General features: G+C 37.9%; 1 protein-coding gene across 2 annotated transcripts in view; it reads right to left on the bottom strand.

The window, feature by feature from the left end:
- Positions 1-1403: 1403 nt before the first annotated feature.
- Positions 1404-22950, bottom strand: part of LOC108048359 (netrin-A) — a 54653-nt gene continuing 33106 nt past the window's right edge. The window contains exons 3-7 of one of the 2 annotated variants that reach the window (XM_044461249.1): positions 9881-10030; positions 9061-9213; positions 3754-3819; positions 2723-3095; positions 1404-2022 (exon numbers count right to left, since the gene is read on the bottom strand). In XM_044461249.1, the coding sequence (XP_044317184.1) occupies positions 1881-2022; positions 2723-3095; positions 3754-3819; positions 9061-9213; positions 9881-10030 (884 nt within the window). In that variant the 3' untranslated portion in view covers positions 1404-1880. Of the gene's footprint in view, positions 2023-2722; positions 3096-3753; positions 3820-9056; positions 9214-9880; positions 10031-22950 lie in introns of both variants that reach the window. The other variant, XM_044461250.1, reaches the window with a different exon arrangement.

Genomic DNA, 22950 nt, shown 5'->3' on the forward strand with positions numbered 1-22950 from the left:
TTACAATTGATAGTGCCCTATTTAGTTCAAAGTGACCTTTTCGTATATCATTATAATTTAAAATATTTATTCAAAGGCTATATAAACATTTCTGGGTTTCAGCTAATCAAAATTTGACTAAAAATTTCAATGGGCAAGCAAAAATGTTTGCATTCAGATTTTTGGCTTAGGAAAGTTTTTGTTAGCTTAAATACTAGGACTTAATTTTAAACTTAATTACTCAATAGGCATTTAATTGTATTTTAATTATATTTATAATTCCAATATACAACATTACAGAGGCACTTTCTGATGAAAAAGACATTGCAAATGAAATAAAAATGTATGGAATACAAATAATATTTACAAAATTTATTTACTTAAAACAATCTTGTAGAAATATTTCTATTTTTGGTTTAAAATTAAAAAAAAATACTTTTCTTAAATCGGGTGAGGGGTAAATACCTTATAGGACACTTTCCCAAAGAATCCCCCATCTTTGAATCCACATAAATCCGAGGGGCATTCCGAAAATAAATCCAGCAGAAATGGCGCCATCATGAACTTTGTACCCTTTTTATCCTGTAGCAGCGACAATCCTGCGCAATGTGCTATGTTTTCCAATCGTCCTATTATTCGAAAGTTTCTTTCATGTTAAGAAAGTAAAACAATATAAAAAATGTAAACAAAACCCAGAACATCTGGTCAGCAATCGATAAGCACAAGCGATAGTTAAGCGGCTGGCAACGCTATAAGTTCCGCGGTCAGGAGCTGCCACCTCGGCAATTGCCCGCCAAGCGTCAAAGATTTAAAATTTGATTCAAATATGCTCACTTTAGCGCGCGTTGGAAATTGTAAACAGCTTATGAATCAACCAAGTGAATTCATTTCAGATGAAAATTTCGAAAAGATCAGGATGGGAAACCGCCAATTAGTTATCCAGAAAGAAACGACGATGGCTTACAGGTGGCAACGACATGTTGCAGGTGGCAGCGACAGGTTGCAGGTGGCAAGGCCAATTACAAGCAAGAGTGGCAACGCTTCCAGTTGCTCGCCAAAAGTTTGAAATTCTAATGAAAACCGAAAAGAACATTTCATCATTTTGCTCTGTACAATATTTATTAATTACGATTTTCTACGAGTTATAAAAATGTTCACTTCAGTGCGCAATGGAAAAAGTAAACAGCTTATGAATAAACCAAGTAAATTCATTTCAGATGAAATTTTCTTAAAGCTCAGGATGGGAAACCGCCAATTAGTTATCCGGAAAGAAACGACGATGGCTTACAGGTGGCAACGACATGTTGCAGGTGGCAACGACAGGCTGCAGGTGGCAAGGACAACTACCACCGAGAGTGGCAACGCTTCCAATTGCCCGCCAAAAGTTTGAAATTCCAACGAAAACCAAAAAGAACATTTCATCATTTTGCTCTGTACAATATTTATTAATTACGATTTTCTGCGAGTTATGCATGCATCAAAGTGTTCCTTACAGATAAATTATTGCTTACTGGCGCTCCATTTGCTGCTGAGACTGCCCTAGTACGTAAATTGTTCACAAATGCTTAAACTGGGCTGACAGGAATCTTAACTTAGCGAATAATACAAGTCGTATATATAGATTACATAGATTACATGTATAGATACTTTCGTGTGTTCGATTGGTATTGTAACAATTGAAGTTAATTAAATAAATTAAATACCGCTAGTTTGATTTTTAACTGCTACAAAATCGGTTAATTTGACGACAAAAAAAAAACAAAAAAATGTTTAAGAGACACCGCCATTGCGACACGATTTGATTGATTTCATTGATTTCTCCGTGTTTCTAATCGTTTCTTAGGTCTAGAATCTTGAGACTACACACATGGGGAGCGGGGGGGGTTTCCCGGCGGGGGGGATTACGCGCAGGATCGTGCCCTCCGTTGGAAGCGCTTCATGCGGCGGTACCAGTCCTCCTTCCATTCGATGACGATCGAGTGCGGCCCGATGCCCAGGTATCCGGGAGGTGCCTCCGAATCCCGACCCAAGATCAAATAGGATCTGGAAAGAATGGAACATGAATGATAAGTGTTGGCAAAAACAAATGCTGCTATCATATCACTTTTGTGGAGAAGGGTGTATTTCGAACCCTACCTAATTTTGCGGTTTTATTTCACCTTTCTAAATCAGAACCATGTACACTCTCACTCATAAAACAAAATGACCTGAAAAATTATCAAAATGACATATGGTCCCTATATTGTCCCTATATTGTCCATATATTTTTCATATATTGTTCATATATTGTCCATATATTGTCCATATATTGTTCATATATTGTCCATATTTTGTCCATATATTGTTCATATATTGTCCACATATTGTTCATATATTGTCCATATATTTATAAAAACTGAACCTTATATAAGCAATATTAAAGTTGCAGTTAACTTTTGTGTGTGGGAACGAAAGAATATTTGTATCGAAAAATCGACAATCCAGTGTTTAACTATTTGTTTTATAGAATACTACATTTTTGTCAAAGAGGCATAGTTTCTTCTTTTTCATTAAATTACCGAACATATAAGGTTTTACTAAAATGTTTTTTAAGATAAAAGTGGGATATCTTCAGTTTTATGATATAATTACGACTATATCTCAAAGGAAGACTGTTATATGTTATATGTTATATGTTAGTCTGTCCATCTTTTTCTGAGGTAAAATATACCTTATCGGATGTCAATTTTCAAGGTATACACACCTGTTTACTCTGATCTTGGGGCAGCGGCACTCGAGGTCCTTAGTCGGTATGATCCAGGTCATAGGACCGCGTTTCAGCGTTGTACTCGGCATTCCGTACACGTTCCCCGCGCCGCTGCTTCCGCCTCCCCTGCTGCGCTTGAACACGGCCTGGATCTGCAGATCGAAGTGCACCGCCTCGCTGGCGCTGGGATAGTCCTCCGCCTCCGCCTCCGGCCCCGCCCCCGCCCCCGCCTGCGACTCGTACTCCGGCGTACTCCGATGGTCCACCTCCATGTCGTAGTCCGCCGCGTCGGGATCCATTGCGCGCCGAGGAGACTCCCTGCTGGCCGCCTCGCTGCTCGTGTCGCGACCAATTACCTTGGCCATTATTGCTGTGGGGGTGAAAATAAAGGGGAGTTGGAGAATTACTACACATTTCAACTAGCACCTGACAGAAGTTCGCAAGTCAGTCAGGGTTACATACGATTTTTATTATAATATCCATATATACTGTAATATAACATTATATAGTATCACTTTTCCAAACAAAAAAAATCAAAACAAACCATTTTTAACAAAAGAATAAGTAAACCGGACCAACTATAAATTTTACAAGATTTTAAGGCAAAAGATTAAGTTGACAATTAACAAGAAATTAAAAAGAAATACAAAAGAAACAATTCAATAAAAAGAAAATTCTTAATAAAAACCAATTCAAAAAACAGTTTGTTTACTACTAAGATTAAACCAAGATTTATGTAAGTAAATTTAGCATAATCTATATGCTTTGGCAGCAAATGCTATATGTTCCTATTAACATAAACAATTCTAATACCGTAATAAATTAATAAAAAAAATGTGTTTAATTTAAATATATATTTTTCATTAGCATGTGAAGTTTAAGACACTATCCACTTTAGCATTTAAACATAAATAATACAAAATTCACACCTAATTACATATAACTTATGGTAGATTCACAAAGAATATATAGAAACAGATTTATTTTGTGAGATAAATTATAGAGGTTTTCCACTTATTGAAACTCACCGTAGTCTCTTTTGCAGAACTTGTTTAGGTTTAACCTTTTGGTGCTGACTCTGCATTTGCCGCATTCTGAAAGGACGAAAACGTGGGGTTTACAATTAGCTAGTCAAATCAAATGTTGTTCGCGATGCGAGGTCCTCTGGGATGAGGAATGTGCCACACAAGACGAGCAATCTCTTCGACATTTCACAGATGACATGAAGCTGAACAAACGGGCAAATGGATGGCAGTGATATTGTGTTAGGAGTTAATTAGGGGTGGGATTTGATGGGGCGTGCTATCCCTACTATTCCTCAAACATGACCAATTGCCGTCCCTTTTCGCAGGCGTCCTTCGAACGGGGCATTCCACTTTGGTGTTTACAATTTAATTGCAAAATTTATGTCTTTATGGCCAATGCCAATTAGCAGAAACAGTGGCAGAAACAACAGCAGTAATGCTCGATCAATTTTGCATTAAGACTACCCCGCCAGCCAGCCCATTTCCCTGCACTGAAACAAATAATGGTGCTTTTCTCCATCCATCGATTTCGAAATATTCCACTTGAAATATTGCACTAGCATAAGCTCAAGAATTCGCGGTTTCATTTCGTACTATCTCATATTAAAATAGGAAAGTAACATAATTCAACGTGATCCTTCATTTTACTAGATCTAAACGATCTTTTCCTTAAATCAAAATCTAAATGAGATCAATCTTATTTGCAATTAAAATCTAAACTCTTTCCTCGAAATATTGTACCAACATCAGCTTAATAATGCCCAATATTTCATCAATATTTTAATATTGAAATCAGAGTAATTATAACAATTTCCTTATGGACTTAGATCTAATACAAATGAATCCTATTTCTCTATGTGTGTTTTGACTTCGTGCCTTGGGCCGTCTTTTGTGCCGACTAAAATTAGCCAATAAGTTTTTGCTTTGTTTTTCCTTCGGCTGGGAATTGCAATTTGCATGGCTGCTCTTTCTTTCTCGATCGCAATGTCAAAGCAAACGTGACACAATTGCGGCAACTCTCGATCGGTTTGTGGCATAAACATTTATAATAAATGAGTCGGACGACTTATAAATCGATCGCCGAGGTCGAAATTAAAACGAATCCGAAATCGAAATCGAAAGTGAAAATGGCACTTTCCCTTGGCTATTTATGGAGCATCACTCTCAACCGATTAAAGTGCATTTTTCCGATGCACATAGCAAACAAACGATATTTATCGCCGTCATTTAAAGATCATTTGCCACGCCCCGAATGCGAACTAAAGTATCCGAAAATAAAGCTGGGAGATCAGAGATTTCTGAGTCATCACTCGGGAATCCCTCTTTTGGCAATGGTGGCCATGCTATACGTACTTTATAGGTGTTTAAGTGGGTCAGCATTTCTCAGGCATTGTGAGAAAATATGTAGGAAACTCGCAGTGTTGCTTAATTATGTTATGAATATGTAAAGATTAGGAAAATATGTGAAAATTCTCTTATTGTTTCATTAAAATTAGAGCAATGTTTTATGCAAAAGTACGTGCATTTATATTGTAACTTAGTTCAAAAAGCCAGGAAAACATTTTGCTGTATTTTTTTTATATGCTAACAAAGCATAAAAAATAGATTTGCTTTTGCCAGCAACTAAAAAATGCGGATAACGAACGTACCAGTATATTTTAAAGCGAAATACTGCTGGATTATTTGATTAAATTTAAAAGCTATTAAATTTATTGTAGCGCTTTAAAAAACGGAAATCGGAATCGACCGCCGCACTTTAGCATCCATTTGTGCAAATTTTGAGCAAACATAAATCTTCCGAAAATGCGCCAGTCATCAAATTAACATGCCATTAATATTGACCCACGACCCCCAGTAGCGCACTGCGGGGCAACTAACTTTAAATTAACTCAAACTTGGACAGAATTTTAAATTAATTTAATAAGATTATCAAATTATGAATTCATAATTAACATTCATGTTCGTGTTGAGTGGTGGGGGGTGGGGGATGGGGGGTATATGGGCGGCAGCCACGCCCCCTCATGTTGTGCCAATGAATAGCAAAGGACGAACTTTTTCGTCGAGCCCGTGTCTGTGAGTCCATTTGCCTAACTCAGTTCTTGGTTACAAGGAACGGATAACTTTCCACCGACAACTTTTCCAACTTGCGCTTTTCTTTGCCGTTGACAAATAAATTTAAGCGGGGCAGCCTCTTTAAACGCAGTCCCCAGTTCTCAGTTCTCAGTTCGTCTGTACCTAGATTTGCATTTTTGGCAAGATGGATAGTGATTCGTATGGAGATGGAGTGGAGGAAAGTGGAGCGAAGTGGAGTGGCTGCTCCTTCAGCCGGAGGCAACTTGATATGCAACAATTGCAGCCAGGAATTGATCCTAGTCGGCTTGGGTTTAGGTCTGAATTTTGGACTTGGGTTTGGGGGCACAGCGTCTGGCAGCCATTCATATCTTGTTGCAATTTTAATGGATTTTGTGGATTTTGTAAACTTATTTCTCCAGCCACTTGTTCGCCAGTAATAAAATGCTCCTAATGGAACTTTTTGGATATTCAATGAAATGTGCGAACCAAGTTGCCACTGATTTATGGTTGCCAAATTAAAACAGTGCGATAGGGAATTTTCGTGGGTGCTTCAGTTGGTTTAGAAAATAATGGCAAACACATATCATATTAAGTTTATTTGTATACCCCTCATTGCTGAATATTCCTATAACACAGAAAATCACAGAAGCTAACGCAATCGGACTCTAAGACTCTAGTCCTATAACATTTTTTTGAAAATGTCCATTTATAATTTACATTTTAAAAAATGTTTATAAATTAAATATACAACTCGTCAAGAACATGTAAGCTGAGTTTTCAAAAACGTTTTTGATGTCCCTCAATAAATATTTCCTAGAGAAACTTTTTCAGGAATTTAAGAAAACACTTTCATAGCTTTCATGATGGTCTTTTAAATCAAAAATTAAAAAAAAGGCTTGACTCATTTTAAGAAAATGTTTCATTCATTGCAGACTTTGACTTCTTTTTAGGAAATTTGGGTAAAATTTCTTCAAAACAGATTTGTCTAAAGCTAATAAAAATAATTTGAAATTTCTAGGAGTTTTCATAAAAGTGAAGCTCGTAGTATGTTAATTCCTCACTTTCTTGGTGCGTTTTCATTTGGTCATTTGACAATGACAATGTGACGCTATTATGATTAAGTCGGCGCTTATATTTCCCGTGGCTGCTTAAGTTGCTCAGTCAATTTGTCATTGTTTCCACTTGCAGCTGCATAAACGGCTCATCCTGTCGTCCTTGCAAAACACCCATCCCCCCACCCCCCTTCGGTTATCCTGCGCTGACTTTGCCTAATGCCTTCAGCAAATAGTTGGGAGCAATTAGCGGCGGAGGCAGAAGAAATGGTACTGGAACTGAAACTGAAACTGAAACTGGACACAGTGGGACCGAAAAGTGGGCGACTGCTCTTGCTGCTGCTGCAGCTTATTCATGGGAAATTAAATAAAAAACTTTTTTAATACATTTGCTCTGCCAAGTTTCGCCTGCTCTCTGTCATTCTACATTTTCCACATCGCCCATCCTTTTTTTCTGGTTCTGTATCTTTTTGTGATGTTTCTTAGGGTTCTTCTTTGTTATTGTTGCCACTGTTGATGCCGCTGTTTTAATACCCTGTACTCGTATTTATAAAGGGTATGCCTAATTCGGGATAAGAATAAGCAATTCTTAATGATAGCTACATTGACTTTCAAATTTAATGTAATACTGCATCCGGTTGTGACTTTATAGCCTATTCAAATATCTCCATTGTAACATTAATATTTGGAAATATAAGATTTGGGAACCCAGATAATGTTTAAATATTTTTTGAAATTATATCTTACCAACCATCTTAAATATAAATATAAAATATATATAAAATCAGGTTTGTTTTTGATACTTCTCCACTTTTTAAAGACTTGTTTTGAACACATTACATTACAACATTACATTATGTAATTACATTATGTAATTATATTAGAGTATATTATATATTATATTAAAATCGCTTTCTTCTTTGTTTACTTTAAAGAAATTCCAAATCAATATAAAATCCTAGCTTGGGATAACTTAAAGTCGGCACCCGTAAATCGAAACTGTCTTTTTTTTTTTCTTGGAATTTTATTGTGAAGTTTGTTTTGCTTCAAGAGGGCGGGGGGGATGGAGAGGGGTAGAACTGGGCTTAGTATGATTTATGCTGCGTGGCGCATTTTGTATGCTTGTTGCACTTCCCTCCCCTCTTCCCCTCCCCTCCCATCTTCTTCTTCTCTCTGGGGCCACACTGTACTTTCTTCGCCACTGTAACTAAAAGTTGCGTGCAAACATTTGCGTTGTCTGTTAAGTGCCGCTGTCTCCATCTCTTTCCCTTACCCTCGCCCCGTCTCTTTCCCCCTCGCCTGCTCCTTATGCCGCTCCTTGTTTTTCCGCTTCCACTTTTCCTGACCGACAACCGACTGCACTTTAGCGGACTTGTGTTTTCTCACCCATTTGAAAGGATTACAAAGGCGGGCCAAGCGCCACGGCAAACTAAGCGCCTCCTTTGCCGCGGGCCTTGGACAGTGGGCCCCCGATAATGGCGTTATCTGAGCATTAATTGCGTTTCCATTTAATTAGCTTAGAGCTGTGCTGGAAACTGTTGGAAACCGACACTAGTAGTTTTTGTTTTATTGATCTCTAAAAGTAGAGGCATCTATTTAGCATCAGTAGTCGATTTCTAAGGAATAAAGATAATATATTATAGGGAATTTTTTTTAGAAACCTATGCCAATTTACATAGGTTTATAAGAAAATTCTTTATAATATATTATCTTTATTCCTTAGAATCACAGTTATTCAAACTTGAGAAAGTAACTATTACGTTATCTAAGTTTGCAATACAGATTTGTTTAAAACAAGTCCATTTGGTCATTTAAGACGCTAAAGAAATATATGCCAACCGGAAATCGAAAAAAATTCTTATGGAATTTGTTTTCAGAAGAGACTATAAATATAAATACATAAATACATAATATGAAACTTGAAGCTAATCCTCGTTATGCTAAAACGTAAGACTGATTTCTTGATTTCTTACTACCCAATTTCGGGGTCCTCCTTACCGAGACTGCACTGTAACCGCAGATAAACAATACCACCAGTTAGTATAAGCACTCGCAACAGGGTGTCAAGGTGGGGATGGTGGAAGTGGGGAAGGGGGAAGTGTTGGGATAAGTTGGGATCCGGCTAGTCGGTTAGCACACAAAACACAACAGAAAGATATGGATATGAGAGGAGGCACTTACTTACCCCTGCCGCCCTCGGTGCGATAATACTGGGTTTGGGCGGCCGTTCCGGAGGCGCCACCGCGATCGCCGCCGGATCCTGGCGAGGATTGGGGCTCATCCGGCTCGGGAGCGGTGTTCTGGGTGTCCAGCATGTTGATCATTCGAGGGGGTTGCTCTGCGGGGAGGGAAAGTGTTTGTCACATGATGTTTAAATGCATTCTAAAAGAACTTCTTTAACTAAAAAAATTACTTACTATTACAAATTTAGAACCAAATCTTGGAGATTAAAAAAAAGTTAGTACTATAGTACCATGTATACATGGTTCAATATCTTTAAACATATTTTGTATTATTATCTTGCAGCACTATGTTCAATAATAAGTAATAGTAAAAATATTAAAAATGGAACAGGTTGAACATATCATTTTTTTTTTTTTATTCACTGGAATCTGCTTAGTGCCTTCTGAACTTAACCTAGCGTAATTAACGAGAAAGAGTTTTATGGATACATAGTAGCCTTAAATGAACATATCCTATAAAATTATTTAAAATAATCTATAATAAGTTCTTAAAAATTTGTAGATTTTACTTAAGACTTTTAAAAATCAAAGGCATGGAAATAATTATTCGGGGTGTCACAGAAATCGCTTGGGGTTTCAAATCACTTAAAAAGGTGCCTAAAAGTATGCAGTAAAAAATAACGTTACATTTCGCCAAGTATCTATTGGAATCCCGAGTTATATATATTTGCATATTTTTAGGCACCTTTATAGTTATATGAGTAGTTGAAGTCGCAGTCCTTAAGATGTAGATAGAATAAAGATATAGATAGATATACTCACTTATGCAGGGGGCGATGTGGGAGCGGCTCTGTTGGTAGCCGCGGGCGCAGCGGTCGCAGGTCAGTCCGGTGACCCCGTCCTTGCAGGGACATTGACCGCTGGTGCTGTTGCAGACCTTGCCAGATGACCCGATCGGATGGCAGTCGCAGGCTGCAACGGAAAGAGATTTGCAAACGGGCAATTAGCTTGGCTGTATCACAAATATCGGACGGAGGAAACAAGATGCAGATGCTGATGAAATTATTTCGGAGCGTGCTGAGAGCTTAATGGACGCGGTACGGCACTTCAAAGCCAAATGGCAATCGCCAATCGGCAATCGCCGCTGGAATCGCCAATCTGGTCCACTTGAGTTTTACTTAAAGTCTTTCAAGTTCTGATTTCTGCACCATTGCCCACTACCACTACCGGTGATTTTCGCCCCCAAGCTACCGTCCTTGCAGCAGCAAAAGATTCGTTTATGAGCCGTGGAAATGTACATTAACAGATACGATTACGGTGCGAGTATTCGTGCACGTACGAGTATATCCGCATTTCCCGGCGAATGGAGTGCACCAGTTAACGGCTGTCCGTTCGCTGTCCGTTTCTTGTCCGTCCGCACACGGTTAATTGCAAATGAGAGTGCAAATGGGCCCGCCCGGCATTATGGTTGAAGGCCATCCTTCCCTTTGCCTCACTGAATCACTGGGCAATGGAACAATGCAAGTGGTCCGATTACTCCGCATTGCAAAAAAATGTAATTCATTCGAGGTGGAACTGAAATTACTCATACACTTTTGGCAATCTGGCGTGGATCATTTGTATATTCTGAAGCACTATCGCTCTCTATCGCCTGATTATTAAAATTAAATCTTATTTTAATAAGATTTTACAATATTAATGGTAGACTTTCACTATACGATCATAACAATATATAGATACTGCAAAATCCAAAACAAAAAATATAATCACGAATCATACGTTTATTTTTTCCACCCATTTTTACATTTATAGACAGATTTTAAATCCTGATTATTTTTGGGACTCTCTCTCTTTTGTTCTCTCTGCACCTTAATTCAGAACTTATATAAAGTAAACATTTTATATATTTTTGGCGGTAAAGGACCGGCCACTTCTGTCAAAAAGAAGAACAGAAACAGAGAAAGCGAGCTCTTTATCCTTTATTTCACGATTCTTGTCCTTATTTCGGGGGATTATTTGTGTCATATGTGTCGGTTTGAGACTATTATGAAGGACTCTAAGGTTCGTTTCTGTTCCTTCAGCTGGGCCTTCTCCCTGTGGGTTGTTTAGTTAATAAGCCGCTTTTGGCCGCATTTAATGGGTCTTGGCCAAAAGCTGTTGCATATTTAAAGATTTAACTTGTGTATGGAATTGGAAGGAGAGTGTAAAGGGGAAGGGGCTGAAAGAGTAGACGAAGGTGCATGTCAAGTTCTGAATACACACACATAATGTTTAACCCATTAGTGAAGTTCACAAATGCAAAGAGAGAGATTATTTTGCCATGACTGTGAACACAATATACTTTAATTTTTTCAAAAATTATATTATTACTTTATATTTATGTAAGGAATTAAAAAATAAAACGATCGATACCCAAAATCACAAAGCTTATTTTTATTTTTAGATGAATTCAAAAGTTCCGAAGTAACCTGTCCAATTTCTACCCCTGAAACTTAATGGGTTAAACTAGGCCTGCAGTTTATCCTCCTGTCCTGCTCCCACTCTCCGAACCTCTCGCTCCCACTTCCATGCCCCATATCCCGTGTTCGTTTCGTGCGTTCGTGCAACATTTGGTAATTTAATCCGATTTACAATAAATTAAATGCGATTTATATGCACACAGTGACACATCCGGATGATAGCAACAACAATAACGACAACAGACAATAATAACTTGCAACAACAGCAACAAGAGGAACCATTCCGTGTGTCCATTGTTGCCCGCCGGGCGTTTCATAGTCGGCGAATGGCACAGTGGGTCGAAAACATGGAAAAATCTAAAGTCTAAAGGCAGATTGTACCTTTCACAATTCCATTTATATTATTTTTTTAAAATTCAGAAATGGAAGTTTTCTCTATTTTTCTGCAACAGAAACAAAAGATGGCTATAATCCACCGAAAGATACATTTTAATAGATATTTTATAAAAAATGTTTTTTTGAATCAAACCATATTATTGATACCCAAAAGTATCTTTGAACTAATGTCTTGGCATTTTTCTTATTTTAATAAAATAAATATGGGAACGAAATATTCGAAAATGTCAGAATATAGAACATCAATTCATATAGAATCATATCATATCAATTGCACTTTCTACAATATTTATTTATATTTAACAAAAATCAGTACCTACAAGGGTAAGAGGATGAATTTTTATTTCTGTATCTAGGTAAGGTAAGAAGTACTGCTTAATTGTATTTAAAAATCTATATACTCCCCAGCACTCACTACAATATGCCAAAAATATTCCAAGAAAAAAATATGTTTTGTTTTTCGGAAGTGATATTTAAATAACATGAAAATATACATTTTTACAACCTCAGCTAATATATTGAATAAAATATGTTTATAAAAATGAGGGGATCATGGCAGTTGTATATAAAATCGATAATTGATTTCTGTAATTGTGCTTCCCTCAATAACTAACTGAAAAGATTTTTTAATAAACTTGGTTTCACAGTGCGACATTCGGTGGGTTTGAGGCCAACAATATGACAACAATATGCGAGTTGTGCCGCGCTATCAGCGAACAACAGAGTGTGGGCCAGTTGGATGGTCCATGGACCTGGGGCATATGGGATATAGGATATGGGATGTGGGATATGGGATGTGGGACTTGGGACTTTCGGCTTTTGGATATTGTTAAAATGAGCAAGTCAGAAAAAAGCGGGGTGGCGCGAGGTGGAATGCGAGGCGGCGAGTTCATTACACATCCCATATCAGTGCACGGCATTGGCATTGGCATTGGCGTGTATCCCCATATCCCCGTATCCGGATCCCATCCGCATCCCCCAGTGCATTCCATATGCTCCGGCCGGATTTTCTTCTCATTTTCCATTTGTGCGAATTCGTTTTCCTCTGGTTTTTCATCCCGTTCCTGCGGTCCACTGGCCGAGCTAAAGATTATGAATTTTCATTATGACGCGGCGGCAGAGGGATAAATTCGAGTGGCTTCATTTTCGAATGGTCGGGTAAGGATTTCCCCAGAGCCATTTGCATTTCCATTTCCATTTAATTATTGAGAGCACAGTGGCCCGATGATTCACCCTATCTCCTTTTGATTTAACCATCTTCAAGTGGTGACCCGAATCAGTTGGCCAGGGTGAACAAAGAGCTCATGCAGAGCGTCACTACTACTGGCTTATCCAGAGCGATTCAGGTCAGGGTTTCCCGAAATAAATGGGCTCCTAATGAGAGTGGTCCGCAAATGAATCACTCGACGAACGACTGGCTACCTGATGTATATAGTGTGCCAGCAGGGGACTGCGATTCCAGTGAAAGTGAGTCAAGTTTACATGCAAACCAATTATTTTGGATTAATTATTGAAATCTGGCTGCCGAAATGAAATTACATTTAGTTAGCATATTGTTATGAAGCCTTTTATTGTGGATATTCTCGTATTTTAACTTGATTCTTTTAATAGCTTCCCATGGAATTGAGATTTACAGAGGAAACGTTTATTTTTATTATGCAGCAGGAGTAAATTCATTGCCTCCTGGCATCGTTAACATCAATTATTATTCCAATAATTATTGGTTCATATTTTCCTGCGATATTTACTCTACAGTGAAACTGGTGATTTAAGGTTATTATCCAATCATTAGATCATTGATTTAACACGAATTGCGGGCTGCACACGGATTCGAAGTTACCTCATTGAACGACCTATTAAACAGTTGAGTACACATAAATAAATGTATATGTTCTCGTGTGCGTATGTGCTGAATATATATCCATGTTTATTCACATTTGCAGGTATGTTTTATGGCATCTGCCAGGCACGGGTATTTTTAAATCAATCATTCGCAGTATGGTTTGGCTTTTATTTGTAGACGAAATGCGTGGAGTGTGTGTTTGTTCTCCTCAGCATCACCCCCATTGACCTCCAACCTCCAACCTCCGACCCTTTTGCATTTAATTCGCACATTTTTTCTGGCTTTCGATTTGGTTTTACCTGCCATTTTTCATTACCACACAGAAAGAAATAAAAAGTTGGAGTGTTGATCGATTGGATCGAAAGAAACTTTGCACTTCCTGTTGCAAATATTCCTAATATTATTATTAATAATGTCTGCACTTCCTATTGCTAGTTTACCTGCAAACGCTGCCAAGAATCTATTATTATTTAAGTTTTATTTAACCATTAACAGTTTCAAATGGATTTTTCTTTGTGTGCAATTCCAGGTAGTCTTAAAACGCTCCTTTGCTCGGCAAACTAGAAATTAATTAAGCACCACCCACTCGCATTCACTCAAACCAAAGTACTGGCACACAACAAGCCACTGGGCCTCATGTAAACATCATAAAGCAAATCAAGCGCAATTTGTTATTGTTTATTTCAACTTTGCGCAAGTGAACCCCCCCCCCCCCCACAACCTCTATTAAGAAAAAAAAACAACAGCACTGACCACTGGAGGAAAGTGCGTTACATAAATTCACCGAAAAGTCTCTTCCTCGACCATCAATTGCCATAAAATATTACCCGAAATTTTCTAGTCCAACAGCGACGAAACCAAAAAAGAGAAAAATAAAACGAGGATGAAAATGAAAATGAAAAGAGCACAGCTGCCACTAGTCAGGGGGCTCTTGTTGATGCTGCTATTTGTTATTATTAGCAAAAACAAAAGCCCAAAGAATCGTGCAATTTTCCAAAGAAAACCAAACAGACTCCTTCGCATCCGCAGCCCAAGAAGAAGAATTATGAAGAAGATTTCCCAGACGAAGTCTGCAGCGCCATCGGATGATTTGCAGTGAGAGATTACACCTGACCAAGTGGCGGGTGGGGATCTTCGGATCCAGCCAGGAACACTAACCAGACCAGATCGGGAATATATATGGATAATGGCGAGTAGTTGGGCATTCAAAGGAAATCCATTTGTGCAAGTAGGTACCTGAACAAACAAACATTGTGACCCTCTCGAATCGAACTGCCAGAGATTTAATTCGGAAAATGTGTTAATTCAATTTACTATATAATATTATTTGTATATAGGGTTCATTAAGGTATTTGTATAGTTCTGTCATCCTTAATCTGTTAGTTCAATTTACTATAAAATATTACTTGTATATAGGTTTTATTAAGGTATTTGTATAGTTCTGTCATCCTTAATCTGTTAGTTCAATTTACTATATAATATTACTTGTATATAGGTTTTATGAAGGTATTTGTATAGTTTTACCATCCTTAATGTGGATGTTTTTTCCAACAAATAACTTATGCATTTCGTTTGCCTATCGGTACTTTAGAAATAACATGATTGTTATAATTTTAAATGCACTATTTTTTTTATTTTATTGCCTTTTTGTATTATAAAAAACAAAGTCCAGAAAGAACGATATTGTAGAGTAATTAATAAATAATCAGTTTTATGTGGCTTATGTAAATAGTTAAAAATAACAAATAATATAATTATTTGTATTTTTTAAGGGTTTGTTAATAAGATAAATGGAATAGAATAAAGGGACACCTAAAGTTGATTAGCTCGATTATGTTTTAAATATAATTTGCAATAATTTCTTCCCTTATAAATATTTCAAAAATGGTGTAATAGTTTGCAAGCCAAATACCCCAATAGTGTACCTGGATTATTGAAACTCATTATCGTGTAACCCAACATCCTGCATATCCTTGCGAATCCTTAAACCGGAACTCAAGGCGGTTACGTAGGCGATGCTCCTTTGAGACTTTGATTACACATTCAATTAAATGCGCACATCTCGCGTCTGGCGAAAATGATTCACTCGAATGATCTACCAATTGCTCATGAATTCAAATGAGCCATTCGATTTGGCCCGAAAGCCTCGAACCGGTCCAAAAGGCGATTCACCTTTGCTCGCACTTCACACTTGAGCCGCCGGGCGGAACTTTCCTTGGGTCTTATTAATAAATCAGAGGCTTTGCGCGACACTCTAGGAAAAGTACTCCCCCCTTCTCCCCCCCCCAATCCCTTTTCCTTCCAGACTTTTCCTTCGTTTCCCGGGGAGCGGGAAAAAGTTTATCGCGGTTGCAACTGGCGCAAAGTTCGCTCAACTTTCGCCCGGCGCGAAATGAGCAAAATGGTGGAGGCCTCTTCTCCGACTTGCTACAATTTTCTGTTGCATGTACAAAGTTTTTCCAACCAGGTGAGGGGGGTGAGTGGAGAGAGGGGGCGGGTCTGGGAAAACCATCTCAGACCAACAGACGGATGGAAAAAAACTTTTCGCGCTTTTCAAATTGTGCGTTAAAGATTGAGGCGCCTCGGGAAATGGAAAATGGAAAATGGAAGGCGGGGTAAACAGATCTGAATGGGCCTATTGAAAATCAAACGACGCGCAGTAAAGTAGGCAATGCCGAATTGTTGCCAAACTCCAGCTACTTCTGGCTGAAGTGCACCGTTTCGGAAAATGATTTTCCAACTGGAAATGGGAGTGGGAGTGGGAGGGGGTAAAGTGGGTGGGTGGGGGAGAAGTGGCAGCGCCAATTTGACGCTCGAACAATTTGCACAGCTTTAAATGTCACCTCGCATGCAAAATGTCATAATTCAAATTGGACGGTCGCCCTAAGGCAAACCACTGTCCAAAATGCCTGTGTCGTTGTGGGTTAAGCGGTGCAGTGAGCACATGTATACACTGAACAAAATCGAAGGCCCCAACAGTCCCACTTGAAAACTAAGCTCTTTAAAAAATACTTTATAATGATCATTAAATATCAAAAATTAAAATGAATGCTTTGACGGAATTTATTTTATTTATTGATCGTTATCGATCATTAAATAGAAATCTTTAAGGTGCTTCATCGTTTACTTACTAAGATTACACTATTGTGGTAATTAAAATAATATTTACAAAAATACCTTCTGATATTTCTATATTTTATATAAAATTGTTTTGTTTTTTGTATAAGGATTGTTGTGATTGCTTTTTTATATTGTGTAATCTTACACATATTTTAAAAAAGCTAGTGTTGAAGAAATTAATTTGTTTGGATTGATTATAAAAATCCGATTTTGGATAGGAATAATAAACATTTAAGTGTATTGTTATACCCAACTTTTTATTGTAAATAAAACTTTAAATACTCTAAAATCCAAAGTCAAAGTTAGGGAAAGTTAAGTAAATCCATAAAATCGAATCTTATTCACATACGTTTCTGAAAATTGCGAGGGCATATCAGATTCGTTATGGTGTGTTCTTTTCCCCTCACACAACTCATCTTTTTCTATCAATTTTTTCTTACTTATTTTGGGTTGTTTAGCTTTGTCAAAAATGTTGGAAAATTGTGCTCTTGGCATGAACTTTTATGGCTTTGCCAGCACAAAATTTGTCACAGGGCTTAGTTTTGGTTGGAAACACCACCCACCACCCACGCACATTCTTTCTGGGGCGACTGTAATAGATTTTTCCGGCTTAGTTTTTGAAACCGCCTTAGCATACGGCAGTATGATAAATGCATTTCGCGTTGGCATTCCCAAATTTCAATTAAGTCGCCGAGCGACCCTCGCTGGGGTGGTTTAACCTTTAACCTTTAACCTTTATGCGATTCGGCACAGTTGCAAAGACGCGTTTTATGAAATTCTAATGATGTTTGACTGATTCCTCCCCCACAGATGTCCTTCCCCCCCTTCCCACCACCAATGCATTTCATGAACTTTCCGGGCAATAAAGAAACTTTTCCCGACTACGTGTGTGTGGCATTATTTTAATTGCCGCTCCTGCTGTGACCCCATGTAATTCCTCCTGCTTTCCATCCATGTTATTGCTGTAACATTTCGCACGTGACTTACTGATTTTATGGCTTTTAATTTCACGTATTTAGCTACGGATAATGTTAATTGTATTCCACGCCACGCCCACCGCCCCTGACACGCCCCATAAATGTGGCATGCCCCCATTGACACATGCGATTTCAGGAGTCCTTTGTCACAGTTGATACGCCTAGAAGTTCGGTTCACTGTTCAGTCGGGCAGTGGAAAACAATTGGCAGGCATTCAATTGTACACCCTAATTACTGGGCGACGATAAACGGCGATGGCAGATATGATAATGGATAGTGGAAGGATGGGATGTCCTTGTCAACACAAAGGAAGGCCTCATTCGACTGGGATCAGCTGCAGGAATCGTGAGTTCAACACTCTAATGGTATGTATTTTCATTAAGAATTCACTTTGAAATATCACTTGCAATGTTATCAGAGTAATTGGTTAGTTTGACCTAAAAGTTTCTTTATCTTGACCTTAAAAAAAGGATGTTGCAAGGAAAGCCAAAAACATTTGGTTATATCTTAAACATATTATGTGTATGACAATCGACAAATATAAATCTAATTATTTATAAGTGCATGTTTTATAACAGCATGTCGAAATGTGAAAGTGAACTTTCTATCTAAATAATGACTTTTAATATTTTATATGTAAAGCAAAAACATTTTCTAATTAACAAGAAAATAAATAAGCAAGCAATTAATAGCATACCCCATTCGCATACAATATTTACAGGGCACACAGAATTCGATTTGCGATTCGCTCGTCTTGTTTTTATTGCCCCTATGTGTGGCATGCAAATTTAATGATGTCAACGAAGGCAACAAGGCAAAAAGTAGAGTATACTTTTCGGGGGAAGAGGGAGGGATTCGGATTTTAATTATCAAAAGAGCAGCAGCCAGAGCAACACATGCAGACAAGTGTATGAATAACGATTCGTTTACGGCCAGGATGCCGGGATCCTCTCGTTGGACAAATAATAATATGTAATTTTCCGGTCATTGAAACATTTGCACAAATAAGGAAATTGACTGAGCCGTTTGCCCAAATGACACGTGTCCGCATCTGAATTTCTATCTAAATCTGAATCTGAATCTGAATGTGAATCTGTATCTGCATCTGTGTGTAATTCTAATTGCAAACCGATTCCAATTTCAAACCTCCAATTCCTATCCCGGTTTTATATCCCAACTAAACTCTCTGTCTGGACGATGAATTATGGCTTTGGATGGCATTTGCTCCATTACACTTGACTTTGCCATCCTCAAGTAAATCATTTGAATATTTAAATTAAATCAACTTCAAATTCAACTGCCGTTGCACGAGTGTGTGTGCTCAGGCAAATATAGTTTGCGGATGTTGGGTTGCTTCTTCTTCGGCCTTATCTTTTTCATTTTAGCCGGCAATCGAAATGACTTGAAGGCGTTAATTATAATGGGTTAATGGAAGGTGGGGGGGATTGCGTGTGTGTGCAATATAATTTAAATTGGCAAAAGTTATGGGCCTTGATTCGAAGTGCGGGGGAGGGGGAAGTGTGCTTGAAATTCACAACTTTAACCAAATGATTGATTTAATAGGAACTTAATACTGCTATTCCATAATAACAATGATTTTGTTTGCCTTTCATTGTATTAATCGTTTAATTGCGGTTGTTGTATGAGTGCATCTTAAGCTTACACTTATGTATATTTTCAATTAAAAGCCAGAAGGTTAATTATTTAGGCTTTCCAGAAAGTGATTATAAGTTGGCTTATAACGCATTGAAAATAAAAATATATAGAATATTATCAATTGAAAAAGGCTGTGTAAAATTGGGTAATATTTTACTTCAATTGTTTGTTTGATTTATATAAAAGACGTGTGTTTCCAATTAAGAACCTTGGTCCGTGCCAAAGTCTAATTTCCCCTTGAATTCAATTTCACTTGCTGATCTTGAATATTAAAATTGAAAGCATGTGGGTGTACATCCTTTGTGGCTGCTGCTTGTCTCTTGAGCAAATGCCATTAGTAATGTGAAATTATTTAAAATTTATTTCGAACGTTTCGGGGGTATGAATAACGAGCCAGCTCGAGATGAAACGAATAAATCACTGGATGTCCTCCGACAGTCTGCATCAGCTGGAAAGCATTCCCCATTCCTGGGCCACAAAGATTTTCCCAACAATTTCGGTTGACTAATTGAAAGTTTGGGGGGGGGTCAGGAGAAGGGGGTCAGGGTAGAAGCCGCAACATTTGGCAAATGGCAAACATGACGTAAAACATTTTGCCAACAAGCCAGAAATACAATACCAGAGAAACAATGGCAGCCACTGTAAGGTGGCGGGAATGTAAAAATGTTTCTTAACAAATTGCACGCGTGTCAAAATTAAAACGAATAAATTTTTTATGGACGCACAAAGTCGCCGCTGACGAAGGCGATATAATTTCAAAATTGTCGCCGCGGCGCCGCCTTTTGTCTCCGCTCGAAATCGCAAGTGGGTGGTGGTGTCTGGATTTTGCGGGGAATCCAACATTCGGCGGTGCTTATTTACGATGCGGCTCCGCTCTGTTCTCTGCTCCGACTTAGCCGGATAATTAATTAAAAATCGATAAGAATTTGATTTGGATTTAACGGCTCTGGCTGAGCGGGTGCGAGAATTATGATGCTTAGTCAGCCGAAAACCGAAAACAGAAAGCCGAAAACCGAAAGCCGAAAGCTGAAAGCCAAAGCGGTTTCGACAAAATTTCTGACATCCCAATGACAAACGACAGGCGGCACCCCCTAACACCACCCACCGTCCCCAACGGGGCCTTTTGTTTTTGTTTACGATACTCGATTCGCAATTAGGTATAAATTTTTTGAATGTGAATTCTCAGCGGGATGCATATCATGTATATGCCATATATATATTTATATATATATGTGGGCGGCGCAACTATAAATAGGCGAGCGGCTCAGATTTTAGCCATGTGGTCCACCTGATTTGATTGTTTGCCAATGAAAATGATTGCAGGCCATAAATTTGGGTTCCCGTATGTGCGCGTTTCCTCTTTCACCTATTCGACGTCATACAGCACATCCGCGATCTTCTCTAAACTAAATACCTGATTTTGAATACTTAATATTATAAAATGTAATAGTGGAATGAGTAAAATTATCCAAAGCTTGAACCCATTTTGGTACCTGCAGTACTCAATACAAAATCACCAAACAAATAATGAATTCAAAAGCGTTATTCTAAGAACAAAGGAATATGAATTCAAGACTAAACAATATAAAGCTTTTACTTAGCAGTTTAATTTCTAGGCCTATGATCCGATTTAATTTTCTTATTTGTTGTGTTATTTAAATATTGAAAGTTTCGATTTTTTACATTTAAAAGTATTTGCTTAATACTCAGCATATTTTTTGCGGTAGCCAGGGTATCTAATGATCGAGATCTTCTGTCCTGTGCTATTTTTATACCCTTGCAGAGGGTATTATAATTTCAGTCAAAAGTTTGCAACGCAGTGAAGGAGACATTTCCGACCCTATAAAGTATATATATTCTTGATCAGCATCACCAGGAGAGTCGATCTAGCCATGTCCGTCTGTCCGTCCGTCTTTCCGTCTGTCCGTCTGTCCGTCCGTCTGTCCGTCTGTCCGTCCGTCCGTTTCTACGCAAACTAGTCCCTCAGTTTTAAAGCTATCTGCTTGAAACTTTCCCAAAAGTTGTCTTTCTATTGCAGGTAGTATATAAGTCGGAACGAGCCGGATCGGGCCACTATATCATATAGCTGCCATATAACTGAACGATCGGAAATGCCATAACTTTGGTGTTTTTAAAGTTAGGAAGTTGGGATTTTCTATGAGTTTTATTTTTGGCCAATTAATCCGACCTACCGAATTTCAAAAGGATCGGACGACTATATCCTATAGCCGCCATATAATTGATTGATCGGAAATGCCATAACTTTGGTGTTTGTAAAGTTATCAAGTTGGGATTTTCTATGGGTTTTATTTTTGGCCAATCAATCCGACCTACCAAATTTCATAAGGATCGGCCGACTATATCCTATAGCTGCCATATAACTGAACGATTGGAAATGCCATAACTTTGGTGTTTTTAAAGTTAGGAAGTTAGGACTTTTTATGAATATTAAGAATATATGAATATATGAATAATTTTGAAGAATATAATTTACAGAATATTCTGCAAGGGTATATCAACTTCGGCTCCGTCCGAAGTTAGCTTTCCTTTCTTGTTTTCTTCTGGAGTCTTTTTCTTATCCGCTGGCTTCGTTTTATTTTTATTGTTTCGATTGGAGCGCGTGAATTTATGGCGGTCATAAATAACATTACAAACAACACACTCGAAGGTCGCCTGGGGATGGCCAAAGGGTTGCCACAGGGGGTTGGGTGCCGAAAGGGGAGGGGGGAGGCAGGGGGGAGGTTGGCCCAGTTGAAATTCACAGGGAGCTAATTATTGTAAATTGTGCACTAATCTCAGGGGGAAGAATTTCCGATTTCACAATACGTTTAAGATCTCTTCGTTTAATTCGAATGATTGGTTTCCCGTGGTTTTTTCTTGCCATTAAATATAAGTAAACGTATTAATGGCTTTGATTGCATAAATTATTTAAGGGTTGCCATATATAAGTGTAACTTAAATTATTTTTCAAATATATGTATTTTATTTAATATTTAAATGGCTTTTGCATGATTTAACAAAATAAACAGCTTAAATTGGGTTGCAGAAAGGTGACCTAAAATATTTTTCACAAAGGGGTACATCATTATTAATTGCAAAAATTGGTCATTAATGAAATTTTTAGGCTATAAATGCAACTTATAACTCATGATTTTTATAAAAAAAAATTTTGCTGTGAATGCAACTTTATTAGACATTTTTTAACGAATTCAACGAGGTATTACAATCCAACATGCGACCCTTAATTCCCAGGATATTTATAAAAAAAAAATCGAAAAATCGATCTTGTTTTCCGGATTTCGGCCAAAATAATTTTCATAAGGGGGCCCTTATAATTAAAAAAAAATAAAAAAATTTTTGCTGTAAATGCCAATTGATTGGAAATATTATAACAAATTCAACGAGGTATATCATTCCAACTTGCGACTATTATTTTCACGG

The sequence above is a fragment of the Drosophila rhopaloa genome, unplaced genomic scaffold (assembly GCF_018152115.1).
Source record: "Drosophila rhopaloa isolate 14029-0021.01 unplaced genomic scaffold, ASM1815211v1 contig_3, whole genome shotgun sequence".
Lineage (NCBI taxonomy): Eukaryota > Metazoa > Arthropoda > Insecta > Diptera > Drosophilidae > Drosophila > Drosophila rhopaloa.